The following is a 19899-nucleotide window of genomic DNA, read 5'->3' as shown; positions in this document are numbered from 1 at the left end:
AATAGAAAACAGCAGCATACAATCACATTCAACATTGCAAGATAAGATCGTGCCGTTTGTTTAATCCCTGTGGTTGACGGGATCCCAATTGGAAGATCCAGAAGGCCTCTCTGTTGAGAAGTTTCCTTCTGTGATCCCCCCCCCTCGGTGGCAAAAAGACCCTTTCTATGCCTTTTACTTTAAGACTGGAAACATCTCCCGCATGTGAGATTGCAAAATGTAGGCTGGCTGCGGAGACATTTTTTTTTTTTTTTCCTTTTGAATATCACTCCTAATTAGCATATTATTCGGTGACAACCCCTTCTTGTGTGCAAATAAAGGATCATCCCCAACAACCCTTCATATTTCTCATCATGTTGGAACACACTCCAGCACTTAGACACTATCCTTTTAGTCATATGAGAGTATCTGTCATATTTTGAAATATACACTAATCAGTTTTCTGTATTTTGTAGGTGAAATCTATTTATCGCCAGGAAACTTCTCCTGACTTGTCTATGGAGCTCTATGAATTCTGGTTACACCCCTGCTTGCAACACGGAACAATTATCCTGTCTGGAGGCTCTCCAACTATGTTATTAGACAATGATCTTCAAAGCAAGCCATTTCAATATTAAGATGCTTACATTTGGGCAGTTATGGAAAACCAGTGCAAATAAAATAAATAAATATAACGTCTACCAGTTATCTTCATATTTACTATTTATTAATAGTATTAACATAGGTGGAATACAGCATTAACAAATCTGTGCACATAATGTTCTTAAAGAAACAGACAAGAACCCTGTTTCAGTACAGTATAAAATTAAACAGTGTAAACTAGGCATTTATGAAAAATGCAATGATGACCCTTTAATACTTTAGTTTTCAGTCCAATGCATATGAGATTATGGTATAAAATGCACACACACTAGTGATTAATCCTGGTCTATAAAAGGATTATTAATCTAGCAATTCAGTGACACATTGCAATACAAACGGTAAAACATTGCTTTCGTTTCACTTCAGGGTTTAGCCACTAAATTATTCTCGCAGGAGAAATGGCAATAAAAAGTTTAACCGGCAAATGGAGTTGCTGCTATCCCTTTTACACCAAGTCCAGTAATCTATAAAACAGTACAAATGACATTCAATACATTTCATTATATAAAAACAATAACAGTAGCCTAAAAATATCCGAAATTATCTTCTTCCTCTGAAAAAGTATATTGGTATATGGCTTGTTCACATTTTGGCCACACCACCATCCTTAATGGAGCCACGACAACTATAAAGGATCCATTTAAATTGAAACCCACTGAATTAAAATGAGGTCCCTGAGGTATCCCTCCGGGTGTCTGTTTAAGGGCTCATGCACACAACCGTATATTTGGTCCACATCCAATTCAAATTTTTTGCGTATTGGATGCAGACCTATTCATTTCAATGTGGCTGCACGTCCGGTCCACAACCTCCCCCAAAAAAAAAGATAGAACATGTCCTATTCTTGTCCGAATTGCAGACAAGGATAGGACATTTCTATTGAAGTGAAAAAGTAAATGGCAGCATCCATGTTTTGCAGAACTGGGATTTGTGGACCGCGAAACACAAACACAAAAATACTGGAATTCTGACCAAAAAAGGTTAAGGCTACATTCACACAACAGTGATAAAATTGGCAGTTAAAAAACAACAAAATGGTCAGTTTTTAACGGCAGTTTTTTTCACTGATGCCTTTCTGAGAAACTGCCATTAAAAATGGGCTCCTTCAATTGTATAGGAGCTGTCAGTCTGTGAAAACACACAAAATAGGAAATGTCCTATTTTTTTCACAGCTATTATTTATGGGCTGTAAAAAAAAAAATGGCCATGTGAATAATCCCGTACACTACAATTGTTCTTAAAACGGCCATGTGACGGACGTTAAAAATTTTTTTAATGAGACCATCACGTGGACATTTTTCACTGTTGTGTGAATGTAGCCTATGAGCATGATACATAAACCATGTCTTGAAGTAGTAAGTGAGATCAATGGCTTCCTTGGCATAGTAGACTATATACAGTGTGTATATATATATATATATATATATATATATAAATATACAAAAGCTAAAGAAGAAAAGACACAAATACAATCTTTCTGTTCTTGTTTTGCAATGGAAACAGGTAGAATTATACATCAAATAGCCATTGTGGCTCGTAAAAGCCATTTTTCCAGTACAGTTTAGAATATCACAGCTGAATTGATTACTTCCAATGGGCGATAAGATGGACGGTCACAGTTTGGATACATGAGATCCGATGTGTATTGAGACTGAACTGAACCAAGTATGGAGAAGCAATAAATTACCTTGTAGATTCCCCCAGACTGGGGCTGCCGGGCAGTCCACTCTTCATCCATACCATCACAAGCTGACGTGACATACATTTCTGAATAATCCTTTCCTCCAAAAGCACAAGAAGTTGTCTTATCCACGGGTAGCTTCACAGTCTGGATCACCTTCCCTATAACAAATAAGTAGCTTTACACCCAGTATACCCAATATTACAACCAGAACAACCAGAGCATTAGGCCAATACAAGACCAGCTAAAATTGGTGAAATGCATTGACTTTGCACATTAATTGCCATTCATTTATGCTGTACATTTGGCTGGATTTTATAAATAATCTGACATCACATATGCAACTGCTAGATCAATTGTACTTGTTTGAGCAATGTTCCAGTCAACAATAATGAACAACTGGTTGTAGCTCGTGGCACAGGCTGCTTCGAGTTGGAGAACTTTTTTTTATGAATTCAATGCACCCAGTTTCCTTTGGCCTCTTTCACACAAATGTATTGAAATCCATCAGTGTTCTGGCTACGGAATACACAGATTCCAGATGATATATCATCAAGATTGTCATCAGTATTGCTTCAGTAATTGATTCAGATTTCCATGCGTATTCCTTCTTTTCATTCTGCATTTTTTATGCACTCCCATAGACTATAATGGACGTATTTGAAAGCAAATACGCAAAAAACTAGGACATGCTGTGGATTTCAAATACTGACAAAAAAAACAACATAGTAACATAGTATATAAGTCCGGAAAAAAACATTTGTCCATCCAGTTCGGCCTGCAAGTTGATCCAGAGGAAGGCAAAAAAAAAAAACTGTGAGGTAGAAGCCAATTTTCCCCACTTAAGGGGAAAAAATTCCTTCCCGACTCCAATCAGGCAATCAGAATAACTCCCTGGATCAACGACCCCTCTCTAGTAGCTATAGCCTGTAATATTATTACACTCCAGAAATACATCCAGACCCCTCTTGAATTCCTTTATTGTACTCACCATCACCACCTCCTCAGGCAGAGAGTTCCATAGTCTCACTGCTCTTACCATAAAGAATCCTTTTCTATGTTTGTGTACAAACCTTCTTTCCTCCAGACGCAGAGGATGTCCCCTCGTCACAGTCACAGTCCTGGGGATAAATAGATTATGGGAGAGATCTCTGTACTGACCCCTGATATATTAAATTAAAATAAATTAAATCTCCCCTCAGTCGTCTTTTTTTCTAAAGTGAATAACCCTAATTTTGATAATCTTTCAGGGTACTGTAGTTGCCCCATTCCATTTATTGCTTTAGTTGCCCTCCTCTGAACCCTCTTCAGCTCTGCTTTGTCTGCCTTGTTCACAGGAGACCAGAACTGTACACAGTACTCCATGTGTGGTCTGACTAGCGATTTGTAAAGTGGTAGAACTATGTTCTCATCACGGGTATCTAGGCCCCTTTTGATACCCCCATTATCTTCTTGGCCTTGGCAGCAGCTGACACTGGTTTTTACAGCTTAGTTTGCTGTTCACTAAAATTCCTAGGTCCTTTTCCATGTCAGTGTTACCGAGTGTTTTACCATTTAGTATGTATGGATGACTTGCATTATTCCTACCCATGTGCATAACCTTACATTTGTCAGTGTTGAACCTCATCTGCCACTTCTCTGCCCAAGCCTCCAATCTATCTAGATCCATCTGTAGCAGTATACGGTCCTTTTCCGTGTCAATTACTTTACACAGTTTAGTGTCATCTGCAAAAATTTATATTTTACTGTGCAAGACTTCTACAAGATCATTAATAAATATATTGAAGAGGATAGGGCCCAATACTGACCCCTGAGGTACTCCACTAGGGACAGTGACTCACTCTGAGTGTGTACCATTAATAACCACCCTCTGTTTTCTATCCCTCAGCCAGTTACTTACCCACTTACAGACGTTTTCTCCCAGTCCGAGCATTCTCATTTTATATACTAACCTTTTATGTGGTACAGTGTCAAATGCTTTGGAGAAGTCCAGATATACGACATCCATTGATTCGCTGCTGTCAAGTCTAGAACTTACCTCCTCATAGAAACGGATTAAATTAGTTTGACATGACCAATCCCTCATGAAGCCATGGTCAACCTTAACAACAGATGTGCAGGTTGGGGGCCACCTGGAAAATAGTGACCATAAAGTAATAACCTTCCAATTATCATTCAAAGGAGTGTTTCTTCAGGGAGGAACAAAAATACTAAACTTCAAAAAAGCTAAATTTAGCCAACTAAGAGAGGCCATAGGCCTAACTAACTGGGACAAAGTCCTCAAAAATAAAAATACAGCCACAAAATGGGATATTTTTAAAAGCATCCTAAAATCTATTTGTGAGAGGTACATACCTTATGGGAATAAAAGGTTAAGGATAAATAGAACTGTAAAGAAAGCAATAAATGACAAAAAGAAAGCATTTAAATCACAAAAACAGGAGGGTAGTGAGGAAGCACTGAAAAACTATAAGGAAAAAAATTGAATATGTAAAAAACAAATAAAAGCAGCCAAACTAGAGACCAGGAGATTAATTGCCAAAGAGAGCAAAACTAACCCTAAAATGTTCTTCAGTTATATAAATGGTAAAAAGTATAAATCTGAAGGTGTCAGCCCTCTACAGAGTAATGAGGGGGGAGTTGCAGAGAGCGATGAGGGGAAAGCAAACCTATTAAATATTTTTTTCTCCACTGTATTCACTGAGGAAAATAAACTGTCAGATGAAATGCAGAATGTAAAAGTAAATTCCCCATTAAAAGTGTCCTGTCTGACCCAGGAAGAAGTACAGCGGCGTCTTAAAAAGATTAAAATAGACAAATCACCCGGACCGGATGGCATACACCCCCGTATCCTAAGAGAATTAAGTAATGTCATAGCCAGACCCTTATTTCTGATATTTAAGGACTCTTTACTGTCAGGGAGTGTTCCACAGGATTGGCGCATAGCAAATGCGGTGCCAATATTCAAAAAGGGTCCGAAAACAGAGCCCGGAAACTATAGGCCCATGTAAATAGCCCTATTCATTAACATTAGCTGCGGATTCCGGATACACGCCATATACGGATTGCAGATATGGTTGTGTGAAAGAGGCCGTGTTAGTGAGTGCATATCTGTGATTTAAAGGAAATCTGTCCCCAGGATAATCACTATTGAAGTAAAGCCATGGCCTAATAACACTTAGTACCTTATTTCCAGATGTGCCTTTATTTCAGCAATAGATGTTTTCTATCTTCTGAAAATCCAGTTTATTTGGTATGCAAATGAGCCAGTAAGGTGCCCAGAGGGGCGTCACTCTTGCCGGAAGGAGCCCAGACACACCTCCTGCCAGTGCCTAAGCCCGCCCTTATGTTGGGAGCAGGGGAAAGGGGGCAGAATTATGGCTTCAATGTGATGAGGGAGGGGTGGGTGGGCACATTGTGGCAGGAGGCTTGCCTGGGCTCCTTCCTGCAAGAATGCACCCTTCTGGGCACCCTACTGGCTCATTTGCATACCAAATAAACTGGATTTTCAGAGGATAAAAAACCTCTATTGCTAAAACAAAGTCACATCTGGAAATAAGGTACTAAGTGCTATTAGGCCATGGCTTTACTTCAATAGTGATTATCCTGGTGACAGATTTCCTTCAACATCCTACATGTTCTCAGAGGTAGTAAGACAAGAACAATGAAGGCATCATCTCATAATCAGTGCTCTGATATCACCACATAGATACATTATGGAAATATCACATTCCTCTTGCCAATTATTATGCAGATTAGACATCACCTTTATCTTTTGTGGCCATTGTTAGTATACTGTATACATGCACAATAAGTACATCATCCAATGAAAATATACTTCTAAGAAAACAAAACTAATGTGTGTATATATCCTACCAGCCTGAGGATCAATACGGATCACCCTTCCTCCATTATAGCAAGCGACCCAAAGTTTCCCTTCTGCGTCTATGCACATGCCGTCAGGAATTCCTTCATCCTGCTGCAACTTGTAGACATGGCGGCGGTTGGCTGTGGAGAGAAGCTGATTTTGTAATTTACACTGGCTAGCGCAAATGCAAAAGAAGACCTAATTGTACCTTTAACTTATCGTGAGCCAAATTAAAATATTGTTAATTGTATACATTATTCAATAGACAGCCAAGTAAGTAAAAGAGTCTGGTCCAGAGCCAAAGAAACTGTGCATCTCAGCTAGCCAGCTGCCCATGACTTGACCTGTTTTTAACAATGCATGCTGTAAGTTTCTGCTGATATATATGTATCACTGTACAACCAGTTAAACGGGTTGTTTGAGATTTTGATGGCCTATCCTCCATTGTGTGCTGCTGCCAGTTCCTAGGCTAGTGGCGTCATGTGCACTACTCAGTCTTATTCAAGTAAATTGGTCTGACCTGCAATACAAAACACAGCCGCTATATATAGTATGATGCTGTACTCACTGGAGCGCTGCGGCCTCTTCAAACAGCTGATCAGCGAGGGCGCCAGGAGTCGGACCCCCACTGATCAGATATTTATAAACTATCTTGAGGATAGGCCATCCATTTAAAAATCTCAGACAGCTTCTTTAATCTAAATAGGATGTTAGGAAAGTTTACTGTACAAGGTTGCTTTAAAGTGCGTCATTTAGAGGCATGGAGGCTTTTTGTTTTTGCCAAGATTACCAATTTCCCATATGTGTTCTTTGTATATGTGCATAACCCATGACAATGTGACATATTGTTGTGAATATATACAGTGCATTCGTAAAGTCTTCAGACCCCTGCCAACAAGGTGATTTTTGCTATGTGGACTTTCCATTGGGTGTGAACTAACACAGACTGCAAAGGGCCGTTTTGTTTTGCTTGTGTGTGAATAAACACGGAAGTTTGATTTAAGAATTGGTAATTTGCCTCTGTACTGCGTCCGCACACCCTGTCTACCAGAGCGAATCCCCACAATATATATATCTCTCTATATATATATATATATACTGTATATATAAGCTTTTGTGTAAAGTCCTCATTAAGGTTGTGATGCTGCTGTGCTCATTACTGAGCTATAAGGCTGTCTATATACACTGCGATCTGGCAGTACGATCTGCATGCTTATCTCCACTAATTTCCAGGCTGCACATGTACTTGAAACAAACTAAATATACAGGTGACTCCTGGAAAGTACAGGTGTGGCGAATCCCACTACTGGACTGCATTGTATACAAGCATTTGTAGCACTTTTGATTGATTTTGATTATCAACAGTGACGACCAGTTCGCCGTGTTCGCCCGCGAACACATGCGAGCTGCCACCTTAACTCACAAGTCCGGCGATGCACAGGTAAGTCCTTACCTGTGCCTATGTGCAAGCCGGTCTGAAATCAAATGCAGTCACCGGGAGCAGGCAGTTCCGAGAACAGCCCGAAGGAGGCCCCCGGCAGCTGTTCTCGGAACTGCCTGCTCCCGGTGACCGCATTTCATTTCTGAACACTGCGAACTGGCCATCACTGATTATCAAGTCAGTACACAAGATTGCATACAAGTCAATTTCCAGTTTGGAGTATAGCTGTAGCTCAAAAATGAAAATGAATTAAAAGTGCTACCAAAAGTCTAGCTGTAGCTCCAAGCTAAAAAGTTTGCCTATAGTACAGAGAATGTGAGAGCCAATGCAAAATGGATATAGTGAATCACAATTCTGTTGAACAGCTATGTTTAGCTGGACAAGTATTTATTTTCTGTTTTACTGCATAAATTATATGCTGACAAGTTTTATTTAACAGAATCTACAAATAGTGCTTACTTACATGTTTTTCCTGTTTTCACATCATAATCGAATGCATCAACTGTATATGAAAGGCTGTCAATGTAGTACATGGTTTTGTGATCTAAAGACCAGTCTAAACCATTCGAGATATCCACCATGTCAAAGTGCTTCACCACCGAGTGATCCTCATACAAAGTGAATAATGAGCCCTGGTTCCTCTCCACAACTGCAGGACGGATTTCCTGAGACATGGTGCCTATGAAGAGACAATGCAAGTTAACTTTCACAAAACTCAGGGGTGGCTTTTAACGAGAAAAATGCAGTGATATTAAATGAAGAAAACAATTTCACTCTGTAATGGCTGGTTAGAAAACAAATGGTAGCATTTTCCTCTAGACTGGGTTTTTGGTGCAGCCAGCAATGGATCATAAATTGAGGACACATATAAACGAGATAGTGACTTATCCTCTTTTTGATTACACTCCTGGCTTCAAAAACAGCATGGAAAAAAACTACACAATAATATTAATAATAATAACTTATTCTATGTATTTGAATTAAAGAAGACCCATCACCTGGTAAAACTTTGAAATCTGCCTACCTACCTCATTAGCACCACCACTTAAACTCCTTTTTATATTTCTGCCACCCATTCACTATTCAAGGACAGTACTGTAGTTCTGGTGCCCGATATGCAAAGGTGCCTGTGTTCAGCCAAGGAGGTGATCCTCACTGCTCTGTTGCTGTCCACTCAGTGTAGACAGCATCAGAGGAGGAAAGATCACTCACTCTGGAGTGCCAGGGACTGCCTGTTGCCTGAACACGGGCGCCTCTGCATATAGGGCACCAGAACTACTGCCCCCAATAACTTGGGAACAAGGGGGCAACAGAGAAAAGTACTGGATTACTCAAGTGAATGGCACAGATTGAGTGAGGTAGGCAGAATAAAAAGTTGTACCAGGGGATAGGCTCTATTCAGTAGAAACTTTTTAGAAATATTCAGAGATATTAGTACAACTGCATTACAGTAATTACCATATATCTAACTTTTTTAGCTAAGTAAAGCCTACAGGGTGGGCCATTTATATGGATACACCTTAATAAAATGGGAATGGTTGGTGATATTAACTTCCTGTTTGTGGCACATTAGTATAGGTGAGGGGGGAAACTTTTCAAGATGGTTGGTGACCATGGCAGCCATTTTGAAGTCGGCCATTTTGAATCCAACTTTTGTTTTTTCAATAGGAAGAGGGTCATTTGACACATCAAACTTATTGGGAATTTCACGTGAAAAACAATGGTGTGCTTGGTTTTAACGTAACTTTATTCTTTCATGAGTTATTTACAAGTTTCTGACCACTTAAAAAATGTGTTCAATGTGCTGCCCATTGTGTTGGATTGTCAATGCAACCCTCTTCTCCCACTCTTCACACACTGATAGCAACACCGCAGGAGAAATGCTAGCACAGGCTTCCAGTATCCGTAGTTTCAGGTGCTGCACATCTTGTATCTTCACAGCATAGACAATTGCCTTCAGATGACCCCAAAGATAAAAGTCTAAGGGGGTCAGATCGGGAGACCTTGGGGGCCATTCAACTGGCCCACGATGACCAATCCACTTTCCAGGAAACTGTTCATCTAGCTGGCATGTTCCCTGAGTTTTTCCAGCAAGATGGTGCACCATCACATTATGGGTGTCAGGTCCGAGCATTCCTAGATGAACAGTTTCCTGGAAAGTGGATTGGTCGTCGTGGGCCAGTTGAATGGCCCCCAAGGTCTCTATCTTTGGGGTCATCTGAAGGCAATTGTCTATGCTGTGAAGATACGAGATGTGCAGCACCTGAAACTACGGATACTGGAAGCCTGTGCTAGCATTTCTCCTGCGGTGTTGCTATCAGTGTGTGAAGAGTAGGAGAAGAGGGTTGCATTGACAATCCAACACAATGGGCAGCACATTGAACACATTTTATAAGTGGTCAGAAACTTGTAAATAACTCATGAAAGAATAAAGTTACGTTAAAACCAAGCACACCATTGTTTTTCTTGTGAAATTCCCAAAAAGTTTGATGTGTCACATGACCCTCTTCCTATTGAAAAAACTAAAGTTGGATTCAAAATGGCCGACTTCAAAATGGCCATCATGGTCACCACCCATCTTGAAAAGTTTTCCCCCTCACATATACTAATGTGCCACAAACAGGAAGTTAATATCACCAACCATTCCCATTTTATTAAGGTGTATCCATATAAATGGCCCACCCTGTAGTTCACACATCAGTGTATTTTTTCAGTGATTTCCACCAAAACCAGGTGTGGCTCAAAAACACAGAACAGGAACAAATCTTCCCATTATTCCTTAGCTCTGTGTGAGCTCTACTCCTGGTTTTGGCTACAATCGGTGATGGAAATCAGTGACCAAACGCTGACCAAAACACTGACGTGAACTAGGCCTAAAAGTGGATTCACACTGTTCGATTGTCAGGCAGATTATCGGGAAAAAATGTTCCTACGAAATCTCATTCCCGACAATTTTCCCATCTAAATGTGCTGCCAATCACCCAATGAGTGAGCAAAACGCTCGTTCATTGGGTGATTCTGACGTTCGTGCAGGCACACCAATTATCGTATCTGGGCGGCAGATAGTACTGACTAAACAGTAATCGGTGGCCTAGAAAAAGTGCAGCTGTATGGGGACGAGCTATCGCAATAGCGATCCCTCATCCTCATAATGTGAAGGAGATTGCTGCATGTAAATGCAGTGGTCTCCTTCACCTAACGAGCAACTGAATGTCAGGAAGGAACGCTTCCTTCCCGACAATCAGCTTTCTGGTTGGCGCATGTAAACCTGCCTTTGAAAACCTTGGCCAGTCCATGTATTAGACAGCTGGAAGCTTCTATTGCCAATATCACATGATTGCCAAGGTTTCCAGAAGTTTGGAACATTGGATCACCTGTTGTTGAACATTGGATCACCAGGGTGTTTTTTATTTTTTTATTCTTTTTTCAGAAATGGTTGTCTTGGAGAGATAAGCCCTTTAAATTGATAATGAAATGCTACTGCACCTGCAAAAAATCTCCCTTCTGGATCTACTTTTCCATCATTGAAACGATTGTTATGCTTATCTTCATCAACTCGAGCAAGGGGGGTTACTGACAGGTCTAACCAATTCAGGGCTGAGAATGTAGTGCCTGTGGCGATCACATAGCCCCCGGACTTTCGCAGGGCAACAGAGCCGACTGGTTCTTCTATAGAGGAGACAAAATAAATTGGCATTTTCATGAAATAAAGTTAACACTATTCAGCTTCCTCTATTTGTTGGAAATAAAACACAAAAGACAATATAGCCTAGTTGTAGCTAAGAGAAAATGTAACTGGGACTCTGCATGACTGTACTGGGATGAGGTAACATAAATGAGTAAAGTCAAAAATTATCTGTTGCCTATACATAGTTTACGGGGCTGCGTTATGATGGAGAATGATCTTTAAATACCCATACAGGATGCCACAGACATGGAGGTGATGGTGTAAACCAAAAAGTTCTCTTTTTTTATTAACCACAAGAAATACAATTCTTGATGGTTACAACTAAGCTGAAGCATAGCCTTTAAGTATAGCAGTATAAGCCAAACAAAGAACAGTCCTGTTCTCATAAGAAGTCTCTCCAGGGTACAGTCCTGGAATAAACATTGACATAAAATAGGAGATATGCCCAAAGGAACAGAACTGTACGATCTGGTAAGTGTGGCCATCAGTCCTCCTGCAGTCACCTTTTCTAACCATCTTGGCTTAATGGGACACTTGCGGTGATGGAGCTCCACAACTACCATATGTATAATCTCTCAGAGCTTTCCAGTCAATAATGCCTCACCAGCTGGACAGACCCCATTTTCTTTCAAGTTGTGAACTCACTTCTTCCACAGTCTAGAGCAGTTTCACTTTTCTATAGGTTCGTGTCTTTTCTTAGCTCTGCACAGCCCCGAGCTCCATGTTACTTTCTTCCTTGACCCTATCTCTCTTCGCCAAGCCCAACACCCTCTGCTAGTGGTCTCAACTTCTGCTAATGTGATTGCTCACCGAACGTAAGCCCCACCACGTTCTGGCACCAATCTAGTCCTATTTATGAAGTTCTATTTCCCCATCCAATTGAATGCCCATGACTTTGCTCTTTCCTGACGTCATTACAGGGTTCCAAAGATGGCCCTGTGAATTACAAGCCTCCTGTAAAATGGTCACTAGGACCAAAGTTCCCATTGTCATACAGAACAAGTGCCACCCAAAAACAAAAATCTTACTGTATACAACACAAAATACAGTGCACAACATGGTATTATGAAAACATGACATATATAACAAGTCCACTAAAAACATTGGGTGAAATGTATCAAACTGGTGTAAAGTAGAATTGGCTTAGGCTACTTTCACACCTGCGTTCAGGTGTCCGCTCGTGCGCTCCGTTTGAAGGGGCTCACGAGCGGTCCTGAACGCAGCCGTCCAGCCCTGATGCATTCTCAATGGAGGCGGATCCACTGAGAATGCATCCGCCTGCCAGCGCTCAGCCTCCGCTCCGCTCAGTGAGCGGACACCTGAACGCTGCTTGCAGCGTTTGGGTGTCCGCCTGGCAGTGCGGAGGCGAGCGGATCCGTCCAGACTTACAATGGAAGTCAATGGGGACGGATCCGCTTGAAGATGACACCATATGGCTCAATCTTCAAGCGGATCCGTCCCCCATTGACTTTCAATGTAAAGTCTGAACGGATCCGCTCAGGCTACTTTCACACTTAGAAAATTTTCTAAGTTATAATGCAGACGGATCCGTTCTGAACGGATGCGAATGTCTGCATTATAGGAGCGGATCCGTCTGATGAAACATCAGACGGACCCGCTCCGAACGCTAGTGTGAAAGTAGCCTTAGTTGCCCATAGTAGCCAATCAGATTCCACCTTTCATTTTCCAAAGGAGCTGTGAAAAATGAAGAATGGAATCTGATTGGTTGCTATCGGCAACTAAGGCCTCTTTCACACTTGCGTTGTCCGGATCCGTCGTGTACTCCATTTGCCGGAAGTGCCTGCCGGATCCATAACACCGCAAGTGAACTGAAAGCATTTGAAGACTGATCCGTTTTCAAAATGCGTTCAGTGTTACTATGGCACCCAGGACGCTGTTAAAGTCCTGGTTGCCATAGTAGTAGTGGGGAGCGGGGGAGCAGTATACTTACCGTCCGTGCGGCTCCCGGGGCACTCCAGAATGACGTCAGAGCGCCCCATGCGCATGGATGACGTGTCCAATGCGATCACGTCATCCATGCGCGTGGGGCGCCCTGACGTCACTCTGAAGCGCCCCGGGAGCCGCACGGACGGTAAGTATACTGCTCCCCCGCTCCCCACTACACTTTACCATGGCAAACAGGACTTTAGCGTCCTGGCAGCCATAGTAACCATTCAGAAAAAGCTAAACGTCAGATCCGGTAATGCGCCAAAACAACGTTTAGCTTAAGGCCGGATCCGGATTAATGCCTTTCAATGGGCATTAATTCCGGATCCGGCCTTGCGGCAAGTGTTCAGGATTTTTGACCGGAGCAAAAAGCGCAGCATGCTGCGGTATTTTCTCCGGCCAAAAAACGTTCCGTTCCGGAACTGAAGACATCCTGATGCATCCTGAACGGATTTCTCTCCATTCAGAATGCATGGGGATAATCCTGATCAGGATTCTTCCGGCATAGAGCCCCGACGACAGAACTCTATGCCGGAACAGAACAACGCAAGTGTGAAAGAGCCCTAAGTCAGTTCCACTTTACACCAGTTTGATAACTCTTCCCTATTATATATACTAGGCTATCCCCTGGGGCATACTCTTACAGCTGCACCAACATTCAGTTGGAAAGTAAATGATATCACACATACTGCATCTGATTACAGATAATGAGACATGCATACCCGGAGGTGCTGGTTCCCAGAGAACAGCTAGACTACACTTTTACGAATATATCATCAGTCCATAAAATGTATCGAAGTAGGTAATCATTTTCAATGCCTTCTCAAAAAAAAACAAAAAAAAAAACAATGACCAATTTCGTTACTGTGACATTTACCTAGAAATACAGTCTGGATTTTGTTTGTATTGGGGTTCCAGCGACAGACCTTCTTTCCTGTAATATCGACGTACACTAGAACGCCTTCCCTGTCATCCCAGACCGGTGACTCTCCAATCCGGTACCTCTCGGTGACAACACATTCAATCTTGATAGAAGACATGGTTCTATAGAAATGGAGACATTGAGAGAAATAATGATAATGTAAAATGTAGCTTAATTGGTACTGATAACATTTAACAGTATGTATCGAAGACAGTTATCTTAGGCCTCATGCACACGACCATAACCGCAAAATACAGATACCTTCCATCTGTTTTCTCAGTCCCATTTATAGAAATGGCTATTCTTGTCCACAAACAGGACAAGAATAGGACATGCTCTATAATTTGTGAGCCAGACATATGGATGTGCTGTCTATTCTTTTTGCGGACCCATAAAAATGAATGGGTCCACTTGCGATCTGCAAAAAAAGTGGATTAGACTCAGATCTAAAATACGGTCATGTGCATGAGGCCTTAGGTGGAAGAGAAGTCCAATCACATCTGGTCATGTGGCAGAATGGGGCATGTGTCTAACCGCTTGGTTTTAATGTTTTGAAAAACAGTTGTCTACATTTGGAGTAAAGATTGTTAAGTGTATCCGTACACCTAGTCACACTTATTGCATTTTCAGTTTTTAAATTGACTTAGCATTTCTTGGGAACTATGGAAGACATAGGATTATACTTGCACTGTTCACATTTTAACAAAATCAATTTATTAAAGAACATGAGAAACTAAAACATCCTGGGCACACTCAGAAAGCTTCAAAATTAGAGCAAACACATTTATATGCTACATATATTAGAAGACTTAAAAACATACCAGGAGGATTCTGTGCTGCTTTTGCAAACTAGCATAAAAGAATAATAGTTCCTTATCTGAAAAGTGTTGTTTTACTAAGAAATTTGATGCTTTTTTGCAAAGTTTGAAGGAAAAGTGAAAAAACATGATCCTTTCAACCAAAAGGAGGTTAGTTCCCCTCTAAAAGTACATTTCCTGCAACTCTCTTGTCGGGGAGAGGTCAAAGGATTTGTTTTTGCTGCAAAGAGAAAAAAAAAAGAAAAAAGATCCAACAGCTACCCAAGTAGGCCACCTGCTGGAGCAACGGAGCACTTCACTACACACAATGTGAAAACGTTAGGTGCATTCGGCATACCTCCCAACTACGGTCAAAGAGGGACACATGGTTCATTCTGTAAAATATCAATTTTTCCTGCTACTTTAATAGTTTTCTTTTATACAATAGTGCAAAAATGATCAGAATACAGAAATTTCTACAACTCAAATTGCATTAAATAATAAAATACTATAAAGACGGGCTCTAATATACAGATGTTGTGGAAAACCACTCAGAAAACGCATTCTTCCGGAAGAATAAGGTTTATTGCGGCTAAACAGGAGCATCAACAGCTTCAATCGCACAAAGGAAAATGCTCAAAGGGGGAGAGGCCCACACTCGTCTTATACACATAACCACCCTAAACCATACATACTTGTCTTATCCTTATTGGATAGGTTGAACTGTCTCTACAACCCTATTGGAGATCTCCATACATGGATAATGTGTGCTTGCTTCATGTTCTTCTTGGCCAACATCTGTTATTAATTACCAGTGCTTGCTTCTAATCTATAGCCCCTCACCCAAGTGAGTTTCACCCCCCACCTTAGGAATGTGTACACACACATAAGATTTGGGAATGTAGTGTCTGGTATAATCAGGTAGGCATTATACTATATATTTTTCATTTTCTCCTTCACAGACAGGGACCAGACCAACACTTTCTGGATCAATATTGTAAATGTAGTAATGCAAATCTATACCTCAGATCAAAAAGAAGGACTTTTATGGAGGAAAGAGGGACAGGGGGACTTGGGTCAAAAGTAGGGTCTGTCCTTCCAAAGGAGGGACACTTGGGAGGTCAGAGCTTTTATCTTTTGAACAACCCTAAACCCCCTTTCAGAGTTCATCTTTGTTTGTTTTTTAACCTTTTTTCTTCTAGTGGTCTTTTAGAAATGATGCTACATTTACACAGTAGAAGTTTTTTAGTTTCCAATGTTGTCTTGATAAAAAGTCTGATTTACAAAAAAATAAAAGCAATGGAATGAAGCAAGTCCTTACAGGGGCGGACTTGTGTCCAACAGCAAAGAGGCTTAGTAGGTTTGGGGTCTACTGCTAAGAGCAGTTTCCTACTATCTGTTATGTTAAATCTCCTGACAAAATCATGCAAAAATTGATATATATATTTTTTTTTTTGTTATAGCTTCTAGGCTTTACTGAGTGCTGAATTATACATCATACATGGGATAGGTAGTTCAGTATTTAGTTCTGAGCATATTTGTAGTGAATTTGGTTACATGGCGTGTTAGCCTTATAAACATGGCTGTGATTTGTTATATCCTCTCCACATATAGAGAGGATAGAGAAGGGCAGATTTATATATATTTTTGTGAGAAAAGAATCAGTAAAACCAGTAATTTATACATTTATATCTCTCCTTTTTCTACTTCCTGTAGCGGCCAATTGTCGGGAAGGAAGCGTTCCTTCTAGACAGTCTACTTCTCATTCAGTGAAGGAGAACACATTTACATGCAACAATCTCCTTCACTGTATGAGGATAGGGGATCACTATTGCAATTCCTCTTCCTCATAAAGAATCATGGTTTCTGAGCAGCAGATCGTGTGGTCTAAACAGCGATCAGCTGCCCAGAAGCCATGATCGGTGGTGCCTGCACAAACAACAGGATCACCCGATGAACGTGTGTTTCGCTTGTTCATCGAGTGATTGATGGCACATTCACACCAGCAGATTGTTGGGAACGACTGTTTGCAGATCGGTGCATAGCTGACAGTCACTGATAATACCTCCTAACTGTACCGATGGGTTATCCAGTTTGCGAGAAAATAGATATAAATAGCTGCAAATCTATGAAAACAAAAAATAAGCCCTACTCACCTCTAATTTTCCCCAGCAATCCAGCACAGAAGCTCCAGCAGTCCTCCAATTACAAGCATGTGACCGCTGCAGCCAATCGGTGACATCACTTCTCCGAACTCAGAGCCATGATACCAGTAATAGGGCAAGTGAGTTCTGTAGCCCTCATATGCTGGCTGCTTGTAATCATGGACTGGAAGGACCGATTGAGCTTATGCGCTGGATTGCTGGAGGAAAGAAGAGGTGAGTGAAGTTTATTTTTTTGTTTTCTTAAATTTTTAGGTACTGATATGAACTGGCTTCATATGAAACTGACTATTTATCCTGGATAGTGACTTAAAGGGAACCTGTCACATTTAGCTTGGTGTCTGAGCTGCAGGCGGCATGGTATGAAGCAGGAGGAACTGAGCAAATAGATATATAGTATTGTCGGAAAAGATTGAGTAATTCATTCATTTATATCCTTGCTCATTCTGGGCTTTGATGTCAAGGAGGCGGTCCTATCAGTGATTGATGGCCTGCCCTCTATGATTCTGTATACAGGGAGAGCTGTCAATCACTGATAGGACCGCCTCCTTGACATCAAAGCCCAGAATGAGCATGCACTTAAATGAATGAAGTACAAGTTTTACTGAATCTTTTCCCACGATACTATATATCAATCTGCTCAGCTCCTCCTGCTCTATAACATGCTGCCTGTAGCTCAGACATTATGGTCAATGTGACAAGTTCCCTTAAAATAATGGTGTCCACTCAAGACACTGATGTGTCCACAATCTGTACACAGCATATATTGGTGCTGTATAAGCAGCAGGAAACTAAAATGAAGTGAGTTTAGTGGTGCTATGCATACATTGAAATGTATTCTAATGTCCTCTATATCTATGATAATATTTTTTAGGTCATCATGGACACAACTGATTTTATATCAAGGTCCTCTTCCCTAGTGCTTCCCTTTTTGAATACATGGTTAATTGAAGCCATCTGTCAACCTTCACTAAGAGATCAAAAGTTAGCATTGAGGTTTGTCCGCATTTTGTGAAAACAAACAGGCACAGGCCATACCAACTAGTGTTTCTGTTAGGCTACATTCACAAGAATGCGAAAATGGCTGTGTGATGGCGGTTTTATTAACAGCCGTCACACGATCATCTTTAGGACTACTTGAAGTCTATGGGGCAATTTTTTTTTTAACGGCCCATGAAAAACTGGCTGATTTCACAGTCTGACGGCCCCATAAAATTGAAAGGGACTGTCTTTTAGAAAGCACCTGTTAAAAAAAAGTCCATTAAAATGGTTGTGTCAATGTAGCCTAATGGCCCTATTACATGGGCATATGGAGCAGACGATTGTCAGGAGGGAAGCGTTCCTTCCCGTCAATAGCCTGCTCGCTAGAGGAGGAGACCGCTGCTATTACAGGAAGCAATCTCCTCCTCAGTATAGGGACGAGCGATCGTTAATACATCGCTCGTCCCCATACTGTCTCATGGCTTGCCGGCAGCAGAGAGCCTATTACACGGCGTGATATGCCGCTGGCAAACCATGATTTTTTTAACATGTTAAAAGATCCTGATTACCCGATGAACGAGCATATGCTCGTTCTTCAGGTAATCGGCAGCAGTATTTAACTGCCAGATGAATGCTCGTTAGCACTCATTTTAAGAATAATCTGCCCGTGTAATAGGGCTGTATTATACCAACAGATTATCTGTCCAATCTGAACCAATAGCTTGTGTATAAACGGCCGTCTGAGCAATGATTGGCCAGAAAATCTGTCAGATAACCGGTTGGTGTAATACAGCCCTTAGGCTGCTTTCACCCAATCAGTGTTTGATCAGTTATTGTGAGACAAAACCAGGTGTGGGTCAAAAACACAGACCAGGTGCAGATCTTTCCATTATATGTTATCTCTTTGTTGACTCCATCAGTGATTGTGGCTCACAATCACTGATGGAAATCACTGATCAAACTCTGACTGTGTAAAAGTGGCCTTGGAACATACAAAGTAATATTCTGGAAAACCAGACAACATAGACCATTACCCATCATCATTTGTAACTGCTGTCATATCACTGACAATACTAATATATAGACAGGCCACAAAGCATCCAAATGTAGAGAGCAGGGCTGTCAGCTGTTTGAGCAAGTCATGAATATACAAAATCAGATTTTACCTACTGATATGGGGGCCCCAGGGTCACTGCGGTGGCTTGACTGCAACAGGCTGTAACAATTCCAGTCTTATATATGTGAAGCCTATTAATATTTAACTCCTGTAGTTAAATCACCTTTGAAATACAGCTAACAGACTGAAGCTTACTCTGATGAACAAGATACTTCTGTGTAATCAAGCGGAAACCTTAGGCTTCTTCAGCACTTTCTCAATACAGTGGAAATCAGCAAGGATGTCCATTCTTACTAGCCCAGCACAAATCTGTAACCAGAGCCTTAACAGACCAGGTCTGCAAACGTAATCAATATTAAATTGTCAAATTCAGCAGTAAATATATAGTGCCCTCATGCTGTACAACCTGAACCACGAGGTAAAAAAACACGATTGTCCCACTGGATAATGACCAGGCTGAGATATTGACAGCTGGCAGAACGTAGGCTGGGTTTTTGTCTTATGTTTAATATACAGTACAGACCAAAAGTTTGGACACACCTTCTCATTCAAAGAGTTTTCTTTACTTTCATGACTATGAAGGCATCAAAACTATGAATTAACACATGTGGAATTATATACATAACAAACAAGTGTGAAACAACTAAAAATAT

General features: G+C 41.0%; 1 protein-coding gene across 2 annotated transcripts; it reads right to left on the bottom strand.

The window, feature by feature from the left end:
* Positions 1-684: 684 nt before the first annotated feature.
* Positions 685-19453, bottom strand: LOC120995753 (regucalcin). Of its 2 annotated transcripts, none has more exons than XM_040425154.1 (7): positions 19300-19453; positions 14145-14311; positions 11119-11301; positions 8096-8311; positions 6200-6331; positions 2330-2484; positions 685-1106 (listed from the first exon to the last, which is right to left on the bottom strand). In XM_040425154.1, the coding sequence occupies exons 2-7, from the start codon at positions 14305-14307 to the stop codon at positions 1056-1058; spliced, it is 900 nt and encodes a 299-aa protein (XP_040281088.1). In that variant the 5' UTR covers positions 14308-14311; positions 19300-19453; the 3' UTR covers positions 685-1055. The 2 variants fall into 2 exon arrangements, with proteins under 2 accessions (XP_040281088.1, XP_040281089.1); XM_040425155.1 differs by lacking the exon at positions 19300-19453 and adding an exon at positions 15015-15157 and having other exon boundaries at positions 14145-14312.
* Between the last annotated feature and the right edge of the window lie 446 nt (positions 19454-19899).

Source organism: Bufo bufo, chromosome 3, assembly GCF_905171765.1.
Source record: "Bufo bufo chromosome 3, aBufBuf1.1, whole genome shotgun sequence".
In the NCBI taxonomy this organism is placed as follows: Eukaryota; Metazoa; Chordata; class Amphibia; order Anura; family Bufonidae; genus Bufo; species Bufo bufo.
This window is presented reverse-complemented; position numbering and strand designations above follow the sequence as displayed.